The 21,643-nt window shown below is 51.5% G+C and overlaps 1 protein-coding gene across 6 annotated transcripts in view; it reads left to right on the top strand.

Annotated features, from left to right (window-relative positions):
- The window catches only part of SHANK2 (SH3 and multiple ankyrin repeat domains 2), a 695,443-nt gene that overhangs the window by 135,478 nt on the left and 538,322 nt on the right, over positions 1-21,643 (top strand). For all 6 annotated transcript variants that reach the window (XM_054662507.2, XM_054662506.2, XM_054662505.2 and 3 more), the window contains exons 5-6: positions 3,219-3,290; positions 6,544-6,652. In XM_054662507.2, coding sequence (XP_054518482.2) covers positions 3,219-3,290; positions 6,544-6,652 — 181 coding nt within the window. The remainder of the gene's footprint in view (positions 1-3,218; positions 3,291-6,543; positions 6,653-21,643) is intronic.

Below are 21,643 nucleotides of genomic sequence, written 5' to 3'. Positions count from 1 at the left end.
CTTCACTTCTGCTTCCTGCCCGGGTGACCAGGGCTCTTTGAGCTGCTGTCAGCAGCCACAAGCTCCTGGGCCTCCCTCCAGAAGTGGCCAATCAGTAAGACGGGGCAGCCCTACGCATTTCCATGTGATGCACGACCCCTGTCCCTACCTTTCTCACCCAGGCTTGCTACGCCCCAAGTTTACAGGCATTATTTCCTGCAGTGTATACGTGTTGGGTTACGTCAGTTAAGAGAAGCCAGAAACGGATCATTTCTACTCCTGCACAACATGTTGGCATCATTCAGTGATTGCACTCATTTTAGCTTAGTCAACAGCAAGAGGCTGCACGTGTGTAATTGCAGCTGGCACTTGAGCAACCTAAGTGGGTTCTCTACTCAGTGACTAGAGATTCCTCTGAAGCCCAAGATGTCATGGACGCCCACCTAGGGCTAAGGTGATGCCGCGTCTGCACGTTTCTCAGTTCCGTTGTGACACTGAGGCTGAGGTTATTGGGATCCCCAGTGTGGACCATGTGTCAGATTCAGGGAGGGGTTTCGGTGTAGAAAAAGATGAGATGCCACTTGGAAGTTGTGTGGTTTAGAGCAAATCATTCAGCTGTCCTGGCCTCAGTTTGCTTATCTGTAAAATGGGTATCCATTGGGAAAAAATTTGTCATTGAGGGCCAACTAAGGACCAGACACTTTTCTGGCACAGAAAAGTCAAGGTTCTGATCCCACGGACCTTACACTCCAGTGGGAGGTGATGGACCAGGAAGAGTAAATCCATGCAGTTCATTTCAGGGGCTGATCATTTCCATAATGGCAGGAAAACTGGGCGAGAAGACCAGAGAATTTGGGAGTCTCCTCTACATCTGGCCCCAGTACCTGCAGCTGTGCAACCTCGAGCCAGCCACCCATGTTCTCTCAGCCCCAGATTCCCGTTCATGACATTGAGTGAATGTTAGTAGTGATGTCCGGGAGTGGTCGTGAGGCCCAGAGGAAGTGTTCATGGAGCAGTGTGTGCGTTGTGAGCCTGGCCATCCACAAGTCCCCAAATTGACTTTGCAGCTGCTGCTCTGGTTTCATTGTCATGAAATTGTTGCTGATACTTTGTTTTTTGTTTTGTTTTGTTTTTGAGACCGAGTCTCGCTCTGTCATCCAGGCTGGAGTACAGTGGTGTGATCTCGGCTCACTGCAGCCTCTGCCTCCTGGGTTCAAGCGATTCTTGTGCCTCAGCCTCCTGAATAGCTAGGATTACAGGTGCCCACCACCACGCCCGGCTAATTTTTGCATTTTTAGTAGAGATGGGTTTCACCATGTTGGCCAGGCTGGTCTCAAACTCCTGGCCTCAGGTTGATCCACCTGCCTCGGCTTCCCAAAGTGCTGGGATTACAGGCGTGAGCCACCATGCCCGGCCAAAATTGATGCCGATACTTAGGTTTATTAATCTCCTTTGCATGACCCACTGCAAAGGCTGAGATTGGCTCAGGGATTGACACATTAGGGGCGGGCATGAGCCTGGGCTCTTTGCCTCAGATAATTTCAGCACAATATGGTGGGCTGCCTATGAAATGTTGGAGAAATAGCAAGAAAAAGGGTCTGTGGTCCTGAGCTGGTGTCCTCTGTAGCCACAGGCTATAAATGTTTATGCCTCTGGAATAAACAATCCCCCCTTGAGTCCTTTACCCTCCTGCCCAGAGATGCTATGGGCCGAGTGGATTATTTTGTATCTGGGAAGGGGACCCTGTGGAATTGAATTCCCTGAGACTTTTAAGCTTAGCCACGTGATCGTGAGCCTAAGAAGGCACCTGGCATCATTCTCAGTGACTTGTGGCTTCTGAAATCTGGACCAGAGGTGTGATTGGTCCCAGGGCCTGGCCGCACAGAACCTGGTGTCCTGGAATCTAGAATCAGAGGTGGAAATTCTAAAATGGGCCTGTAGCTCCTCCTGCCTGCTCTGTTCTGGGCAATGAATGGATGCCCTTCTGACCAGCGCACTTTCTCCCCAAACGCTGTGCAGCCTGCACTTCACAGAACTTTCTGATTTCACAGCTGGTTTATTTGGCCAGTTGAAAACAAAACCCCACAAGTATCAGTCTGTGCACACGAATTTTGTCTTTTGTCAAATAGCCATTTTGTTTGGCGTGGTGGAGAAAGGAGACTAGGGTTGTTTATTTGGAAGCTTTTCTGTGAGATGCGACTTTTAGTTTCAGGATGAGCTCACCCGCCGCCTGCCCCGCACCGTCATTTTACCCAGGGGCAGTTTTTGCTGGCTCTGAGCACATGTGTAACCATGCAGGGTGATGGCATCAAGGGCAGTAAGGAGGGAGAGATAAAGTGGACTTGTCTAGTGCCAGGTCTGTGCCAGGAAGCTCACATTCAATGCTCAGGCCACCCTGGGAGGTGGATGCTATTATCCCCATGGGGCAGATAAGGAAACTGAGATGGGAAAGTGCCCAGCCCTGAGTTAACTCTGTGAGTTGAGAGCATTAGGGCTGGGATTGGAACAGAGGTCCCAGCTCCAAACTCCAGTGACTCCTAAATGCTCAGCATCCTTCCCAGACCTTCTGCAGCATCTCCAGCCAAGCGGGGGTCTAGGGGAGGGAGGAGGTATTTTAGAGACTCACCAAGCCCGCTCCGACAATGTTCCTTACTCTGTGCATCCGAGGAAGACGTGCTCCTCGGTTCATGCAGTGATGTAATTTCCAGTTCAAAGGAGGCGCTGCTGTTTGGAGGGAAAAACAGTGGCTTCAGCGATCTGGCCGGAGGTTGCAGGAGTACAGGAGGTGGGGCCTTTCCCAGCCCAGGCTTTTAGGGTGTGTTTTAACAAAGGTGGACAATGTAGGAGAAAAACCTGGTGTTTGAAGCAGCATCCTCATTTACCAAAAATGCCTTGATCCATTCCCCTGGGAGGAACCATAACCACTCAGTTAGCTGGAGAGCCGATCACCGGGAGGGAGACCTCCCAGCTTCTCAGCTGCAGGATCTTCCCTTCCCCTTGCTCCTGTTTCTTTATATTGGCTTTTTAGCTAAACTGCTGCAGAATCTTGGCAAAAGTGACGCTTAGGATGTTGTAGGCTCTGGGGTGCAAATACCAGTCATTTATTTAAAACTGGAAGAGTTTACTGTGGGGTTCCCTGTCTTCTGTGACATAGCCAAGGAAAAGGCCCGTTTTCCCTCTGAACAACTATGCGAAGTATTGACTTGTCTTCTCTCTTTTTGTTTTCTTTTCTATGCCAGTTTCGATACAAGAAGCGGGTGTATAAACAAGCCAGTCTCGATGAGAAACAGTTGGCCAAGCTCCACACGAAGGTATGCAGGGAACGGGCTGTTATTTACACGTTAGGCGGGCGGCGTCCTCCTTGTTATCTTGTTGTGTTATCTTTAGATGCTCCTCTTCCAGGGGCACCTGCTGTGTACCTGGCATGGCGTGTGGCTCGGCTGGGATGTACAGGTAGACTGGCCCTTACGGTGCACACTGCTTAGACCCACCTGGGAGGCAGCAGGGGCTGCTTGGTGTGGCCGTGGGTGCTCGGGGAAGGGAGGCAGATCCTACTGGCTGCTCCAGGGAGGTTCAAAAGCGGCGGCTCTGAAGAGAGTGGGATCTGGACGCCCAGCATGGTGGAGGGAAGAGGGTCCACAGTGAGCCCCGTATTAGTGTTCTGCTGTTGTTGCTTCAGGAAAAACCTTGTTAAAGTGCTATTGACATAAACTGCACTGAAGTTAGACTGCAGGTGAGCAGCAGGGGCGTTGCACAGAGTGTTCAGAACCTGGCGGAATGCACTATGCCTTGAGCTCAGAGTCCCAGATAAGACATCCACACCATGAACACCCTGCTGTCTTTCAGGGTGCTGTGCGAGTCGAGGAGGAGGCGTGGAGAGGGGGCTGAGGCATAGGGTGTGTGGGCGGAGCACTTTGCTTAACCAACAGGAGGAGGAATCTGTAATACCCAGGAGGCTTTTGTCCTGGCCCCTGGTCCCTGGTGCTGTTCCTAAGGAGAGCCCCGTTGCACTCCCTGCAGAGCATGGGATGGAGAGTCCGGGCAGCTGCCTGAAGCGCTTCCCTTTGAGGGCCCTGATGCTCTCCAGGTGAGCTCCCCTGCAGCTGCGAGCTCACCAATGGCTTTCTCAGCCAGCAGGATAGTCTCAGTTTTTGTTTTGCTGCCCCTCCTCCTTATATCAGATGCATGCGAGGATTCTTTTTTGTTTGTTTGTTTGAGACAGAGTTTTGCTCTGTTGCCCAGGCTGCAGTGCAATGGCATAATCTTGGCTCACTGCAACCTCCGCCTCTCGGGTTCAAGTGATCCTTCTGCTTCAGCCTCCTGAGTAGCTGGGATTACAGGCACGCACCACCATGCCTGGCTAATTTTGTATTTTTAGTAGAGATGGGGTTTTGCCATGTTGGCCAGGCTGGTCTCAAACTCCTGACTTTAGGTGATCCATCCGCCTCAGCCTCCCAAAGTGCTGGGATTACAGGCGTGAGCCACTGTGCCTGGCAGGATTCTTACTGTGCTCACTGAGTTCTAATCTGTCATTATCATTATTGATTTTTGTGCTCAAGTTGTCCAGATGTGGGCGGCAGTTGCCCTTCCTGTGGTGTTCTGCCATGTGGTGCATCCCCACCATCCTTGACACACCAGCCACTTTATGGCACAAGATGCTCTGGGCTCTTCCTATACTTCCCCTGCCTCTGCCTTGGAATTTGCCTGGAAAGCGGTATTCAGACGGCAAGATCTGGGTGCTTCTGGGTTTTGGCTTTTTGTTTTTTATCACCCTCTGATGTGCAGATAAAAACGTATTTGTGAATTTTAAAAATGCTGATTCGTAAATAGCAATGCAGATTTTCAGTGACACCACGTGTAAGTCATGTGTTTGAGGGCATTTGGTCAGTTCTAGTTCCGAAACATACAGAAAATGGGCAGGTGGAAATCCTGCCCGTGCCAGGAGGCTGAAGGGCCCAGGAACCTGCTGTGTCAGAAGCCACCTTTGTCCCCCTTCTGTGTGTTTTGAGAGAGGTATGGAGTAGGGGCAAAGAATTAGGCTGGTGAGGAGTGTTAGACGCAGCAGGCGGAAGGGTGCCAAGTCCCACAGTCCTGCTCAGACAGCCCAGACTGGCTCTGGATGGGCAGAGAATCATGACTTTTCTTACAGCGAGGCTGGCAGAGGCTGGGAAAGTTCCCACTCCATCAGGTTGATCTGCGGACCATCATGACCTCACAGGAAATGAGTCCCGCACTTCACCTTGAGCCACTCGGGGACCAGGCATCGCTATTTCTGCCTGTGTGGCCACGGGGTTCACCACAAAGTGGGTTAAGTACCAATCTGCAGGCCTCACTCCCTGGGGATGGAGGCGGGAGGTGGGTCCTGGAAACTGGAGATTTGAAAAGTGCTCCAGCAGCCCAACTGTCTCTTAGGAAAGCAAAGGAGCATCCGTAGCTCTCAGCAAAGTGTCTAAGGCCATTTATGCTGCTTTTACGAAATACCTTGGGTAACTTATAAACAACAAAAGTGTGTCTCTCACCATTCTGGAGGCTGCAAGTCTGAGATCGTGGCATCGGCAGGTTCAGCGTCTGGCCAAGGCCCAGTTCCTGGTTTGGATGGCCATCGTCTTGCTGTGTCTTCACGTGGAGGAAGGGGCGAGGGAGCTCTCTGGGACCTCTTTTGCAGGGACACTAATCCCATTCCCAAGGGCTTCACCCTCCTGACTTCGTCACCTCCCAAAGGCCTCACCTCTCCATACTATTACATTGGAGATTATTCAACCTATGAATTTTGCGGGGACACACACGTTAAGTCTGTAGCACTAGGATGGTGAACAGTGAGGGGATTTTAAACATTCATCCAGGATAGGCCGATGGTACTTGCCACGTGCCAGACACTGTGCTCACCCTGTGGTTCCAAAAGCCTCAGCTCCAGGAGCCTCGGGGCTTGCGGTGCGCCCTGGCGAGGGTGGGTCTCCCGAGTGCACCAGTCAGGAACTTTCCCAGAGCCTGGAAAGACATTTGTTTTTCTTTTTTGAGACAGGTCTTGCTCTGTTGCCCAGGCTGGAGTGCAGAGGCATGAACGCAGCTCACTGCAGCCTCGGCTCAGGCGATCCTCCTGCCTCAGCCTCCCAAGTAGCTGGAATCACATGTGCCACCACGTCTAGCTAATTTTTTGTTTGTTTGTTTGTTTGTTTGAGATGGAGTCTTGCTTTGTTGCCCAGGCTGGAGTGCAGTGGCGCGATCTTGGCTCACTGCAAGCTCCGCCTCCCAGGTTCATGCCATTCTCCTGCCTCAACCTCCCGAGTAGCTGGAACTGCAGGCGCCTGCCACCACGCCCGGCTAATTTTTTGTATTTTTAGTAGAGACGGGGTTTCACCGTGTTAGCCAGGATGGTCTCGATCTCCTGACCTCGTGATCTGCCCGCCTCGGCCTCGCAAAGTGCTGGGATTACAGGCATGAGCCACCGTGTGCAGCCATGTCTGGCTAATTTTTCTATTTTTTGTAGAGACGGGGTCTCACTTTGTTGCTCAGGTTGGGACATTTCTTATAAAGATGTTTCAATTGTATTGTTTTTCCTTCTAGACCAATCTGAAGAAATGCATGGATCACATTCAGCATCGCTTGGTGGAGAAGATCACCAAGATGCTGGACCGAGGCCTGGATCCCAATTTCCACGACCTGGAGACCGGAGGTGGGCACTTGCTAGAGGGGACCTTACCGGGCTTTACGGAAGCATAGAAAAGGCCAGCCCACTGCTCAGGCTACCTGTGAATAACGCTGCAGTTACGTTTTTCTTGGTTTTGCTTGGTGTTTAAAGGTGCATTCTCACTCTCCTCTGTCTTCTCAGTCGGAAGGGGTCGAGCCCACCTTGTCCATGGGGCATCCCCAGCGTCTTGCATGGGGCCTGGAGCACGGCAGGTGCTCAGTGCAGAATTGTTGAGGAAGTGAATGAGTGAATGAATGAGCAGATGACACGCATGTGTTGTGCCAGCCTTGGGCACACAGATCTTTACAGACATGTATGTTTGTAAAGGTGGAGGATGTGTGTTTCTGCCTCCCGCTGGGCACGGGCAGCCCAGCAGATGGGCATCTGCACCCATGCATCTTATTCCCCTGCTGGAAACCACATTCCTCATGAGTGCGGGCCTCTGGGCATCGGTCGGGAAAGGTGGCCCAGGCCCTTGGTGGTTCCATGAGTGTGTGAGTCTTTGCAGCGCGGCCATCCTATGTATCACAGGGTTCAGTGGCAGCACCCGCCTCCACTCAGCATCAATAGCAACCCCTAGCTGTGACAACCAACAGTGTCTCCAGACATCACCCACTGTCCCTGGGTGTGGGCACTGTCACCCCAGGTGACAGTCTCTTGCCAGCAGGGCACCAGCTGGAGTTGGCAGGCAGAGGTTAGGTCCTATTGGAGAACCAAGAGTGGTGGAGGTGAGGGTCTCCATGCAACGCAGAGTATGCCCCCTCAGGTGGGCTGTCCTGGGCTGGGAATACTCCTCCTGGACTCCCTCCCCTCTTGTCTTGAGTGTGCCAGCCCTGCTTCTGGCCCCTGCATGGTATAGTGCCATCATCACATACTGGTGTCACACCTCAAAAATATAAAATACACAACAAATGTGTTTGTCAACCAAAGAATGCCACTTTCTCATCATTTGTGGGAGCCCCCTCAGACCTCTGAACGCTGGGGGGGCCCCGCTGGGTGTGGATTCAGCCTGCACAGCTCTGTCTGAGCACTGCCGGGGGACTGTCCTTGCCTTTTTGCAATTGTCTGTGTCCCTTAGGCTTCACTGTGAGCAGCAGGAGAAGCCGGCACGGGCTTGTGGCTGCTGGTAGCTTTGATGCCTGTGACGTTGGGAGGCAGGACTGCATGAGCGAGGCTCAGAGGGGACAGAGTGCCCCCGGGGGTAGGGGGAGAGAAGGAAGGTGAGTGCCTGGCTACAGCTGAGCAGCCCCAGGCCCTGCGCCGATCCTCCATGAGGCAGGGAAGCCTGGGGGTCTGCTTGCAGGGCAGTGACGTGGACAAGGCTGGGCTTCCGCTGGAGGTCTGGGCGGTCTCAGCCGGTGGCCTGGAGCAGGAGGCTGGGTTGGGCTTGTGTTGGTAGGGACATCTGGAGAGGGGGAGAGGGGAAAGGGAGTGATTGGGACAAGGGCGTGTGGTGGGCAGAGGTGGGTAGCAGGGCATCTGGAGGGCAGGTGGGCAGCTGCAGTGGCCCTCAGCTGTGGGGCAGGCAGTGGGAGGAGGAGAGGAGCTGAGCTGGGAAGCAGAGAGGCCTGAGCTCAGGCATGGTGGTGCGATGGAGGGCGTGTAGGTCTGCAGGAGGCTTGGGAGGGCCCTGGCCGACCATCTTTCCCTGACGTGGATGCGTCTCGTGCTGCGCTGATGTGGCAGCTTCTCTTCAGTGATGGCCCCTGTGCCAGCTCCCGGCTCTGTGAGGGCATGAGCCCTTTCCATGTGAGGCTGTGAAGGTAAATGGACCCAGGTGCTCCTGAGCATGACCTTGAGCCTTGGGGCACATCCAGGGGCAGCCTTCATTCTGAGCTGCTGACCCGGATTCTCCCTGGAGGCAGCCTTTGCCCGTGGCTCTCACCACCCTGGCAGAGCCACTTATGTCTTCATCTTGGCCTCGTCGAGGGCTGTTTCTGATGCTGCTGCGGGGGACTGGGCAGCGTGGCTCTCTGTCTCGCCTTGGCCTGGCCAGCAGTAGAGGGAGGCTGGACATCCCCTCTGAGCTGCTCTGCACCTCCCTTCCTGATGTGCCCCCTGTAATTGGCCCCTGTCCTGAGCCAAGCCTCCCCCTGGCTTCCTCCACCAGACTGTTAATGTCTCGACTTTAAGGTTCTGAGATGACTGTTATTCCAGAATAGACTCTCAATTTACTGCTAAAAACACATCAGTGCAGACTCTGAAACAGGTAAGCAGCAATTTCTCTGGGTCCTGCCTGGAGTTAAAACTGCTGCCACTCGAATCCTGGATTAGGCTGGTGCCAAAGCAAAAAGTTCATAGTTGTTGTGAGCCGTTGTGGAGCAGCATAATTAAAGAAGGAGAAAGACCTGACCACTTTCCCCAGAACTGAGTAGAAAAGGCTCGGGAGCCTGATCTATGGAGACAGTAGCACGGAGTTACCTTTCGAACGTTCTGAAATATTCCCATGATGACAAGCCTCTGGGCTGGTTTACTGATCACAAAGACCAAACCCAGAGAAGACAGAGGAACCCCTGGTGTCATCAGGTCCCCGATAAGTGGCTCCTGGGAAAGAGCACATAGTTAAGGACAGGCATTCTAGGGTCTCCAGCAAAGGCAGAGACCCACGGGGCCAGGGTCTGGGACAGGACCCGGTGGGTCTGGTGCTCAAGGACAGAATGCGTGCAGGGAAGAATGCCTGCGTGCTTCCTTACGGGACACTTCCCTGCGTCACCCAGGGAGATGGTGACCACACATAGAGGTTGGGGGTTTATTTTGTTTTGGTTTTGGCCTTGACAGAAATCATTACCCCTCCACTCCCCTTTCTTTTTTTTTGAGACAGGGTCTCCCTCTGTTACCCAGGCTAGATTGTAGTGGCACAATCTCAGCTCACTGCAACCTCGTCCTCCCAGGTTCAGGTGATCCTCCCACCTCAGCCCTCCAAGTAACTGGGACTACAGGCATGTGGCACCACACCAAGGTATTCTTTGTAGAGACGGGGTTTTGCCATGTTGCCCAGGCAGGTCTCAAACTCCTGAACTCAAGTGATCACCGGCCTCGGCCTTCCAAAGTGTTGGGATTACAGGTGTGTGCCACCACGCCTGGCCTCTCCCCTCCCCTTCCCTCCCCTTCCTTCTTCTTGAGACAGGGTCTCACTGTGTCACCCAGGCTGGCAGGATCACAGCTCACTGCAGCCTTGACCTCCTGAACTCAGTTGATCCTCCCACCTCAGCCTCCTGAATAGCTGGGACTACAGGCACGTGCCACCATACTTGGAATTCTGCCACTGGAATTCTGGATTAGGCTGGTGCCAAAGCAGAAAGTCCATAATTGTTGTGAGCCATTGTGAAGCAGCATAATTAAAGTAGAAAGACCTGACCATTTTTTCCAGAGCTGAGTAGAAACGGCTTGGGAGCCTGATCCATGGAGACGGTAGCACGGAGTTACCTTATGAATGTTCTGAAATATTCTCATGATGACAAGCCTCTGGGCTAATTTTTGTGTTTTTTTGTAGAGATGGGGATCTCCCTATGTGACCCAGGCTGGTCTTAAACTCCTGGGCTCAAGCAGTCCTCTCGCCTCAGCCTCCTGAAGTGTTTGGATTACAGGCGTGAGCCACTGAGCCCAGCCTCTTATTTTCAATTTTAAAATTTAAGGCAGAATTATGGAATCAGTTCTCTCCTGGTTGTTGCCAAATGGCAATTTTATGAACCAGTTTTTCTTCTTGTAGTAGCTGATACTTCTCTATAAAGCAGAACTTCCTCTTCCCCTGCCTCCCTTTTGTGAAATGAGCAGAGCCGATTTTTTAGAGCAGTTTTAGGCTGACAGAAAATTGAATAGAAGTACTGTGAGTTCCCATATTGACTCCTCCCCGAGTTTCCTGTGTTAGTAATATCTTGCTTTAGTATAGGACATCTGTTACAATCAGTGAACCAATTGTGATCCTCAAGTCCAAGCTTACATGAGGGTTCACGCTTGGAGTCGTAACCCAACAGTGATCCTCAAGTCCAGAGCTTACATGAGGGTTTACACTTGGTGCTGTACCCAACAGTGATCCTAAAGTCCAGAGCTTACATGAGGGTTTATGCTTGGTGCTGTACCCAATAGTGATCCTCAAGTCCGGAGCTTACATGAGAGTTCACTCTTGGTGTTGTACGTTCTGTCAGTTTTGCCAGATGTCCTGTATCCACCGTCACAGTATCATAAAGATCAGCTTCACTGCCCGAGAGCTCCTCTGTGCCCCTCTTCATCCCTGAGCCCCTGGCAGCTGCTGACCCTTTCTTTTTTTTTTTTTTTTTTTTTTTTAGACTGAGTCTCTGTCTGTCACCCAGGCTGGAGTGCAGTGGCGTGATCTTGGCTCACTGCAACCTCCGCCTCCCGAGTTCAAGTGATTCTCCTGCCTCAGCCTCCTGGTAGCTGGGATTATAGATGTGCACCACCACGCCCAACTAATTTTTTTATTTTTAGTAGAGACGGGGTTTCACCATGTTGGCCAGGCTGGGCTCAAACTCCTGACCTCAAGTGATCCACCCACCTCAGCCTCCCAAAGTGCTGGGATTACAGGTGTGAGCCACCGCACTCAACCTTGCTGACCTTTTCACTGTCTCTGTAGTTTGGCCTTTTCCAGAATGTTCTAGAGCTGGAATCTTAAAATCACACAGTGGGTTTCAGATCGGCTTCTTTCACATGGCAGCATGTGCGGAAGGTGCCTCCAGGCCCTTTCACAGCTTGGAAGCGTGTTTCCTTTTGGTGCTGGATAATGTTCCATTTTCCAATGTACCCCAGTTTGCTTATCCACTTGCCTCCTAAAGGACATCTGGGCTGCTTCCAGCTTTTGGCAATTGTGGGTCAAGCTGCCATAAACACCCGTGTGTGGGTTTTTGTACAGATCAAACTAATAGCGATCATACACAGTGGCATTTTTTTGTAAGGCCAAAAACATTACTTATGGCAAATAAAAAGGGAAAAGGGGTAACTAAGGCAGAAAGTTCTGAAACCGAAGGCCAAGTGCAGACCCACAGGTCGGCTGCAGACAGCGCAGATGGCCCTGGTCTCACACCACCCTGCTCCCCAGCTTCTGCGCCTGCCACCAGTGTCTCAAGAATTCTCATTTGTTTTTTCCAAATCAGGAGAGAAACCAGCAGTGCTGTTGGAGGGGCAGGGAAGTGGGGACCCAGGGTGACGGGGGAAAAGAGAAAAGTGAACCAGGGTGGGTGCTCTCAGAAACAAAGGAAGCTGTGGGTAATTCCAGCACAATGGCTTATAGCAACCCTCAGGCACACATGGAGCAAGTATCAGTGGAGACAAGCTAAACACAAGTTCCAACGAGGGGCCAGAGCCCAGTGCTGCCAGGAAAGACACCACCTTCACTTTGCTTCTGTCAAGGCAGAGTGTAAGGGACGGATATGCATCCTCCTGACTGAAATGCAGACACTACCTGGCCACACGGATGACATCACTGTTGGAGACACTGGGCTTCAGAGATGCAGGATGGGGGGTGCCCTGTGTTGGGACTGCAGAGGCGACCCTTCCAATGCCCAGCTCAGTGCCAGGCCGTGGAGAGCCCCCAGAGAGGAGACATTAACCCCTACTTCTCTGCAGCTGGCTGTGTGAAGACCAGGTTAATGAACCTCTCTCAGCTTCCATCCTCTTGTCTCCTAAATTGAATGATAACACCTATGGTGGTGCCGGGAAAATGTGAGCGTTAGGTGAGCATTGTGGTGCTATTAGGCCATTTTCACATTGCTGTAAAGACATACCTGAGGCTGGGTAGTTTATAAAGAAAAGAGGTTTAATTGGCTCTAGGTTCTGCAGGCTGTACAGGAAGCTGGTGGCATCTGCTTCTGGGGAGGCCTCAGGGAGCTTTTACTCATGGCGGAAGGCAAAGGAAGAGCAGGTGCATTGCATGGCAAAAGCAAGGGAGAGAGAGAGAGAGAGAGGAGCAGGTGCATCCCGTGGTGAAAGCAGGAGAGAGAGAGAGAGAGAGAGAGAAAGAGGGGGGGAGAGGGAGGGGGGGAGGGAGGGAGGGAGAGAGAGAGAGGTGCCACACACCTTTAAACAATCAGATCTTGCAAGAATTCACTCACAATTGTCAGGACAGCACCAAGGAAGGGGATGGTGCTAAACCATTCATGACAAATCTGCCCCCATGATCCAGTCACCTCCCACCAGGCCCCACCTCCAACCCCGGAGATTACATTTCCACGTGAGATTTGGGCAGGACACCCATCCAAACCATATCAGTGGTTAAGCGTATGGGGTATGCGTCACCTTTAATAGAGTTCCAGAATGTTCCTGTCATCAGCATCAACTACGGCAGCTCAGTCAATGTTGTTTTCTCCTGGTTTTGGATGCAGAGGGAGAAACACAGAGTTGGCTTTGGCGGGCTGCCTCCAGGAAACAGGCAGGGTGACCAGTGTATCCGGTTTTCCTGGGACTGCCCTGGTTTTAGCACTGAATGCCTCATATCCTGGGAAGCCTGTTGGTCCCAGGGAGACTGGCACTGTTACCCACCCTACCAGTAACAAGGGCACTTAAAGAGTGATAGCTGCAGTCTATTGGTGACCTGCTGTGCTCCAGCAGCACACAGGGCCTTGCCAGGCCTCAGCTCTGTAATCAAGGGGGTCCCCTGCAGGCACCGCTGTCCTGGGAGGAATCTGAAGCTCTGAGAGCCCAACTGGGTGGCCGCTAGGGCTGATGTCTGCATCCTCTATACTGTTGAACCCTAACCCCCTAGGTGATGGTATTAGGAGGATGGGGCCTTCAGCAGGTGATGGGCTCCTGGGGGCAGAGCCCTTGTGAATGGGATTAGTGCCCTTACAAAAGAGGCAGAGAGAGCTCCCTTGCTCCTTCCACTTCGTGAGGTGAGGTCACAGCAAGAAGGTGCCCTATGTGAACCAGGTAGACACACGCCAAATCTGCCAGCACCTTGATCTTGGACTTCTGGCCTCCAAAACCATGAGCAATGCATGTCTGTCACTTCTAAGCCACCTAGCCTCTGGGATCTTGTTACCACAGCCCAGTCTGGGCCAGTCACTGAGTCACCAGGGAGGGCAGAGGCAGGGCCTGGGCTCCACTTGCCCTGGGGGGTCCCTGCTCTCAACTCCTGGGGGAAAAGGCAGTGGGACGAACAGGGGTCTCTTGGCATGAGCCGGCCTGGCTGGACGTGGATGACCCAGGCAGGCCCAGGTCGGGGACAAGCTGTTCACATTCCCACTTTCCTCCTGGTTGTCGGCAGCAGCCTGGGCATGTTCCCATCCCATATTTTAGCCTCTCCACAGTGAGTTTGGTGACTTCTCAAAGCCACCCAGGGGACAGCAGAGTCTGTGCTTAGAGTTGAAAGCAGCCTTTTTGCTAAGCTCAGGAAATGCCGCCATGCTCAGTCCCGGACCCTGCAGACCTGGGCCCCGCGTCCCTGTTTTGGGGCTGGACATGGGGCCAGAGCGGAGGGAAGCAGCCCTCTAGCCTGAGATAATTAAATCCCAGTGGAACGACCTGTCAATGAAAACAAAACAGCCTGTGTGATTGCAGGCGACCATCTGGTACCTGTTCTAAATGTAAATTTTATTAAGTAACAATGATAAAAGTAGTGTAAAAAAAAAAAATAAAGACTTCCTCCAGCAGAGTCTCAGGCCTCTTCTCCTGCTTTGGTTGGAACCTCTGAGATGAGACCAGTTGTGTTTCCAAGCCCCAAACAGGAAGCGAACCTGGCAACTTGAACAAAATTTAGGTTGGCCCTTTTATCTTGCACCGTTGTCTCCAAATTTGAGAGAAGCCTCAGGCACCACAAAAGAGATCTGGTTAATAAAGCTAGAAATGCCTTTCGACTCTTTTAGTATCTGGATGAGAAGTCAAAAAGAGATGGTTCCTTTACGGATCCAGATTCTGCAGAGCACCTGTGATGTGTCTGGACCTCACTGATGAGATCCAGTTACTGAATCTGTTTCCAGGGTCGGGGTGTACTCATTGCATACCAGGCTGAGCTCCTCCCGTTCGGCCGCCCCCCAGCCCCGGCTTCCCCTTCTTGCTGCTGTAGCTGTGTCACAGGGAGCCCCTTCCCAGCTCCCGCACCGCTCAGTTAGGAGGCCTCGAGGACATTCTGGGTCCCGGTGCACTGAGCACCTTCAGAGCATCCTCTTGAAGAGCAGAAGGGGTTTGTTTGATGCGTGCAGTGACTGACGGTTCATGCTCCGCAGTCTCACGTTGGCCCCTGAATGAATCGCCAAGTGCGATTCCCCAGAACTAACGGCACCCGGGAATGTGAGGCAATTCAAGAGAATAATGGTTCTGGAACCTCGTAAACCTCCATCTGCAGAGGGTGAGAGGTGCAGAAATTACCCAGTGCCAATGAAGGAGCTGGAAGACTTCGAGTAAATAACTCCCTTTGCTACCAGTGCCTTTGGTTTGTTCAGTACAGTTCCTCATAAAAAGAGACCTGTTTTTAAGGGTCCAATTATTTCAAATACAGTGTCTCATTCTTTCAGGGTTTTTCTTATGTACACACTGCCATGTTCTGAAAGGGAATATAGGTGACTCTTAGATGGAGCGAGGTGCCGTGCCTTCAGTAAGGAAAATGCGGCGGAGGGAGTGGCGAGGGTAAGGGTGACACGGAGGCAGGGGCCAGGGTCCACAGGAGCCTGTCTTGGGGTCGGGGACAGAGCCCAGTTTTAGGTTGACAGAAAAACCAGGCAGAAGGCACAGAGTTTTCCCCTATGCACTTTCACTTCCAGCTCGCCTGTTATTGACAGCATGCGCTGGTTTAGGGCATTTGTTGCAATAACTGAAGTCCATAGTTTACATGAGGGTCCGTTCTTGGTGCTGCTCATGTTATGGGTTTGGACAGATGCATCTTGTCCTGTACCCACCATTACAGAATCACACAGCATAGCTTCCTTACCCTAAAACTCCTCTGTGCTCCACCCGTCCATCCCTCCCTCCTCTGTGCTCCACCCGTCCATCCCTCCCTTTCCCTCTAACCCCTCATAACCACTGATTTTTTTTTTTTTTTGAGACGGAGTCTTGCTGTGTCACCCAGGCTGGAGTGCAGTGGTGTGATCTCAGCTCACTGCAACCTCTGACTCCCGGGTTCAAGCAATTCTCCTGCCTCAGCCTACTGAGTATCTGGGACTACAGGCGTGTGCCACCATGCCTGAATAATTTTTGTATTTTTAGTAGAGACGGGGTTTCACTGTGTTAACCAGGATGGTCTCGATCTCCTGACCTCATGATCTGCCTGCCTTGGCCTCCCAATGTGCTGGGATTACAGGTGTGAACCACTGTGCCTGGCCAACCACTGGCTCTGTAGTTTTGCCTTTTCTAGAATGTCATCGAGTTGGAATCACACAGCATGCAGCCTTTTCAGATTGGCTTCATTCATTTAGCAATATGCATTTAAGCTTCCTTCGTATCGTGTTGTGGCTTGACAGCTTGTCTCTCTTTAGTGTTGAACAACATCTTGTTGTCTGCATGTGCAACGGATAATGTATCCACTCAGCTACTGAAGGACCTCTGGATTGTTTGCCATTTTTGGCAACGATGAATAAAGCTGCTGTAAACACTAACATTCAGATTTCCTTGTGGACGTAAGTTTTCAGCTCATTCAGGGAGACACCTAGGAGCTGGGTTGCTGGATTGTGGAGTAAGTGCGTGTTTAGTTTTGTGTCAACTCGCCAAACTGTCTTCCAAAGTGACTGCGCCATTTTACACTCCTACTGGCAATGATGAGAGTTCCTGTTGCTCCACATCCTCACCAGCATTTGGTGTTGTCAGTGTTGTAGATTTTCATCATTCTGACGATTGTGTTGAGGTATCTTTTTTTTTTTTTTTTTGACAGGGTCTTACTCTGTCTCCCAGGCTGGAGTGCAGTGGTGTGATCATGGTTCACTGCAAACTTGACCTCCTGGGCTCAAGTGATCTTCCTGCTTCAGCCTCCTGAGTAGCTGGGACTACAGGCGTATGCCACTATGCCTGGCAAATTTTTAAATTTTTAGTAGAGGTGAGGCCTCATGTTACCCAGGCAGGTCTTGAACTCCTGAGCTCAAATGATCCTCCTGCCTTGGCTCCCAAAGTGCTGCAATTGCAGACATGAGCCACTGAACACAGCCTCTAATTGCTGTCTTAGTTCACAGTTCCCTAATGACATACGGTGTGGAGCATCTTCTCGTGTGTGTTGGCCATCTGAATATCTTCTGTTGTGAGGTATCCATTTAAATATTTTGTTCCCTTTTTAAATGGGTGGTTTGCTTTCTTGTTGAGTTTTAAGGGTTCTCTGTATATTTTGGCTACAAGTACTTTATATGCTTTTCACAAACATTTTCTGCCTCTCTGAGCAGCAGCATTTTTTACATTAAATCTGTTAACCCGCACAATAGCCAGGAGACATTTGTAAACAAACTTTTCATTTTAGAACAGTTCTAGATTTACAGAATAAGTGCAAAGATAGTACACAGAGTTACCATATATCCTATACCCAGCTTCCCCCCTTATCAGCATCTTACTCCAGTATTCTTCTGAGCGGAAGTTGTATGGTACGCTTCTCACAGTTAGAGAACCAATATCGATGCATTATTATTAACCAAAGTCCACACCTTTTTCTTCTCTCATAAGCATTTACCTGCTTGTCCTTTCCTGTCCCTGGGCCCCACCCGGGTTCCCACATGACATTCCCTCATTCGTCTCCCTGGGCACCTCTTGGTGGTGATTGTTTCCCAGGCTCTCCCTGTTGGTGATGACCTGGACAGTTTCAGAGGAGGACTGGTCAGGTGCTTGTAGGGTGCCCCTTATTGGGATCCATCTGGTGTTTTCACGATTAGGGGCTGTGGGTGTGAGGAGGAAGAGCACAGAGCCTTTCTCATCACCTGGTGCCGAGGGCCCGTCCTGTTGGTGTGGCTCATTGGCTCATCGTGGGCGATGCTGCCCCCCCATCTCCTGGCTGAGCTCGTGTCCATCAGGTTTCCCCACGGAGAGATGGTCCCGTTTTTCTGTTTCCCACACTATGCTCTCAGAAGGAAGCCACTGTGCACAGCCCACACATAAGGGGATCGGGGTGGGGGGTGGTACGGGCTACGCATCACCCCCTGAGGACAGAGAAGTGATGCGAATTGCTTGGAGTTTGTCTGCATTGCAAGATCGGCCCCTTCCTCCCGTTCACTTGTGAATCCCTAGCTTATTTCTATCAGTGTGGTTGCACTCACTTTCTGGTTGACTTATAACCCAGCTTTATTTATTCTGTTCCTTTTGCCTTTAGTCTTACAGACTCCACTCATGTCTGGAGCTACTGAGGTCAGCGGTTCATTCCCCATCCCTTTCGGCGAGGTTGATTCCTACACCTGTGATACGTTCTGTGGTCTTCTCTCACATCATGGTTTCCTTCTGAGCATCCCCAGCCTCCTGAACTATCATCTTCTAAAAAACCTGCTGGAGGCCACCCAGCCCTTCAGGGAAAGAGCTGGGTTTTGTTGACACCAGTCACTTCCCCTCATAGGAAGAATCGCTTGCCCAGTCATTTGATTTTTGCAGCCCACTGATCTTGGACACTAGGATGCACCTAGGAGCACACACACAGGTGTGCACACATGCACACAGAGGCATGCACACACAGGCATGCACACACACAAGCATGTGCACACACAGGCATGCACATGCACACAGGCATGTAGACACACAGGCATGCACACGCACAGGCATGTACACATACACACAGGCATGCACATGCACACACAGGCATGCATGCACACAGGCAAGTACACATACACACAGGCATGCACACACATAGGCCTGCATACACACAGGCATGCATACACACAGGCATGTACGCACAGGCATGCACACATGCACACACAGGCATGCACACACACAGGCACACATGCACACACAGTCATGCACATGCACACACAGGCACATGCACACACAGGCATGCACAGACACACAGGCGTGCACAAAAACAGGCATGCACACATAGGTGTGCATACACACAGCCATGCACACACAGGCACACAGGCATGCACATAGGTGTGCACACATACACTGGCATACACATGCTCCAGCCTGCACTGCACTGTGCCCGCTGGGTAGCAGCAGCTGTCTTAAACACTTACACTCCTCCTGCCCCCACCCCACCCCCCATTGCTGTGCCACCTCCCAGTGTCAGGACAAACAGCCGTGGCTAGTGCCCTCCTGCTGCGCTTCCGGGAGCCCCCACTTCTCACCCTTTCAAAGCACATCCTGCTTATCCCTGGAGCCAACAGGCTGCTGGGCAGCCTCTAGTTGGAGGGTCTGCGTGTCTCTGAGGTTATCTCAAAATATTACAGGTGTTTCTACTCCCACCCGTTGTTCACGTTGAGGGAGACTGGGGCCACTCTGAGGTTATGCTTGTTGAGGTTCCAGTCTATTTTTAAAACTAAAGAAATTTCAAAATGCAAAACCTGAGGAATAGTCTTAAGAATCATGGTGCCAGATAACTGTGTGGTTCCCATGCTCATCAGGGGAGTGATAGTGCAGTCACTGGGTGTGCATCCCGGGCAGCGCTGTTATATCTGTCACCGGTTTATAGCTCATCAACCAGCATCTTCTCGGGGGTGATTCCATCAGCCCCAAATGTGGAACCTGAGCGGACGTGCTCTTTGCAAATGTGGTGGCTAAGCCAGGGCGGGAAGAGGGGGTCTCCTGACCTCCCCAGGGTGGGTCCTGGCCAGAGGTGAACATGCAAGTCTGGAACATCACTTGAGGAGGGATTCCGGAACCCTTGAGAAGGCTGCCACTTGTCATTGGATGGCCCTGGAAGCCACCCAAGGACCACACATAGCTCCCCATCCTGCACGTGAGACACAGCCATGAACAGAGTGGGATCATTTTCTCCACCGGTGCGTTTATGCAGCCACCTTTAACTGCCTGGCACTGACCAACAGGACGTGGTTTGGCTGCAGGCATCTGTAATTCTGAGTCAAAAGTCAGGATTCAAGCCTCTGATCTGATTTTACCACTTGCCACCAGCTCTCTCTGAGACAGCATTCTCATTTATAAAATGGAACAGCTGAGGTTGTCAGCTATGAAAATTATATGTTAATTTAAAATATCTTTTAAAAAATCTGCTTTGGACTGCCTTTTTGCATTGGGCAAAAGGGAACAGTCAAATGGGAAAGAAAATCCTAACTGTTTTGAAGGCTAACCTTGCCCCGAACGAGTGTCACACGCTCATTAAGTCGCTGTAAGATTTGAATGTTCAGCGTCGATACTGGTGGCTCCCGACAGCCCCAGTCTTTTCGTGCCCTTCGAGGATCAGTCACTTCCCTGACTGTCCACTCTCCCATGGTGGCCTTTATGCTCCAAGGAATAAACCCCCCAGATGCCCTCGGACACTCGTGCTTCAGCCTGGATGCCACCGGGGAAGAGACAGAGAACGAGGGGCTGACTGTTCCTCTCTCTAGCAGGCAGGGGTCACCCCTTGAGTTTGTTTTTCTCTGGCGTCTGCCCCATTTCCACCTCTCTGTGCACATGTGGAACTCTGGCCATGTTCCAACTGGTCTCAATCCCCACACCCCTTGCTGAGCCTTCCTTGCCTTGTAGCTGTTTTCTGTGCAAGAAACATCCCCCACTGCCACTGAAGTCCCTTAGTCCCAGAAAATTTCTATTTTTCTTTAAAACTTCTGCATCAGGAGGGTATGCAACAGAGTCATGTGCAATGGCATTCATTCATGAGAACATCGTTCCTAGTTGGGGAAGACAAGAAGCCTACTTTTCACATGGAGACAGGATGAATGAAGATGCTGGCGTGTCTACGCACGGCATCCTAGTTGGGGAAGACAGGAAGCCTGCTTTTCACATGGAGACAGGATGAATGAAGATGCTGGCATGTCTACACACGGCATCCTAGTTGGGGAAGACAGGAAGCCTGCTTTTCACATGGAGACAGGATGAATGAAGATGCTGGCATGTCTACGCACGGCATCCTAGTTGGGGAAGACAGGAAGCCTGCTTTTCACATGGAGACAGGATGAATGAAGATGCTGGCATGTCTACGCACGGCGTCCTAGTTGGGGAAGACAGGAAGCCTGCTTTTCACATGGAGACAGGATGAATGAAGATGCTGGCATGTCTACACACGGCATCCTAGTTGGGGAAGACAGGAAGCGTGCTTTTCACATGGAGACAGGATGAATGAAGATGCTGGCATGTCTACACACGGCATCCTAGTTGGGGAAGACAGGAAGCGTGCTTTTCACATGGAGACAGGATGAATGAAGATGGTGGCATGTCTACACACAGCACACTTCTGACATGGAGGGGTTAAGCATGTGCATATCACCATGAAGTGCCAAGCTGCAGAGTGGTTCCTAGGGTGAATGTTAAAAGTCCTCAGGAGGGTACCCATGTATGGATAAGTAAACATCAGAATTAAAAATAGATGGGAATAGTCAGTGCACACTCACAAGGCAGGTGCCCTTTCTGGGATGGAGGGGGATGGGATGGGGTGAGGGGTCAGCAAGACACATGCCTTGTGGAAGGCATCCGAGTTTTCTTTCACTGGAATGTGCTTCGAGACCGAGTGAATATTCATTATTGGTGTTTCTGGGTCATGGGAACTTGTGTGTTGTCCTGGTACTCTGTGCACTTTTCTGGAACGTTAAGAGCCTCTCAAATGAGGAACTCTCAAAAGAGGACCTCAAAGTAGTTCCTCTTGTTTAGCAGTGGCCATGGTGGGCATATTAGAAAGATGAAGAGTGGACGGAAAGATTTGTTGTAATAGATACTGACGTCCTTAGCCACGCTCATCTGCAGACTGGTCCAGGGTCATCTGCACGGGTCCCTTGTCCCTACAAAGGCAGACGGCATCCTTCTGTCTGCTGGGCCTCTGCCCTGCCTCCTGGGTCATCCTGCGCCGCGTTAATGAAGGAAGGTTTCCACTTACCCAGATTGGGAGCTCCAGGGGGCACGGACTTCATGTCTCATTTGTGTTTGTGTCCCTGCAGCCCATGGCTGGCATCTCCCAAGATGCCCATA

This window comes from Pan troglodytes, chromosome 9 (genome assembly GCF_028858775.2).
Source record: "Pan troglodytes isolate AG18354 chromosome 9, NHGRI_mPanTro3-v2.0_pri, whole genome shotgun sequence".
Lineage (NCBI taxonomy): Eukaryota > Metazoa > Chordata > Mammalia > Primates > Hominidae > Pan > Pan troglodytes.
The sequence above is the reverse complement of the archived record's forward strand: the minus strand, read 5'-3'. Positions and strand labels throughout refer to the sequence as shown.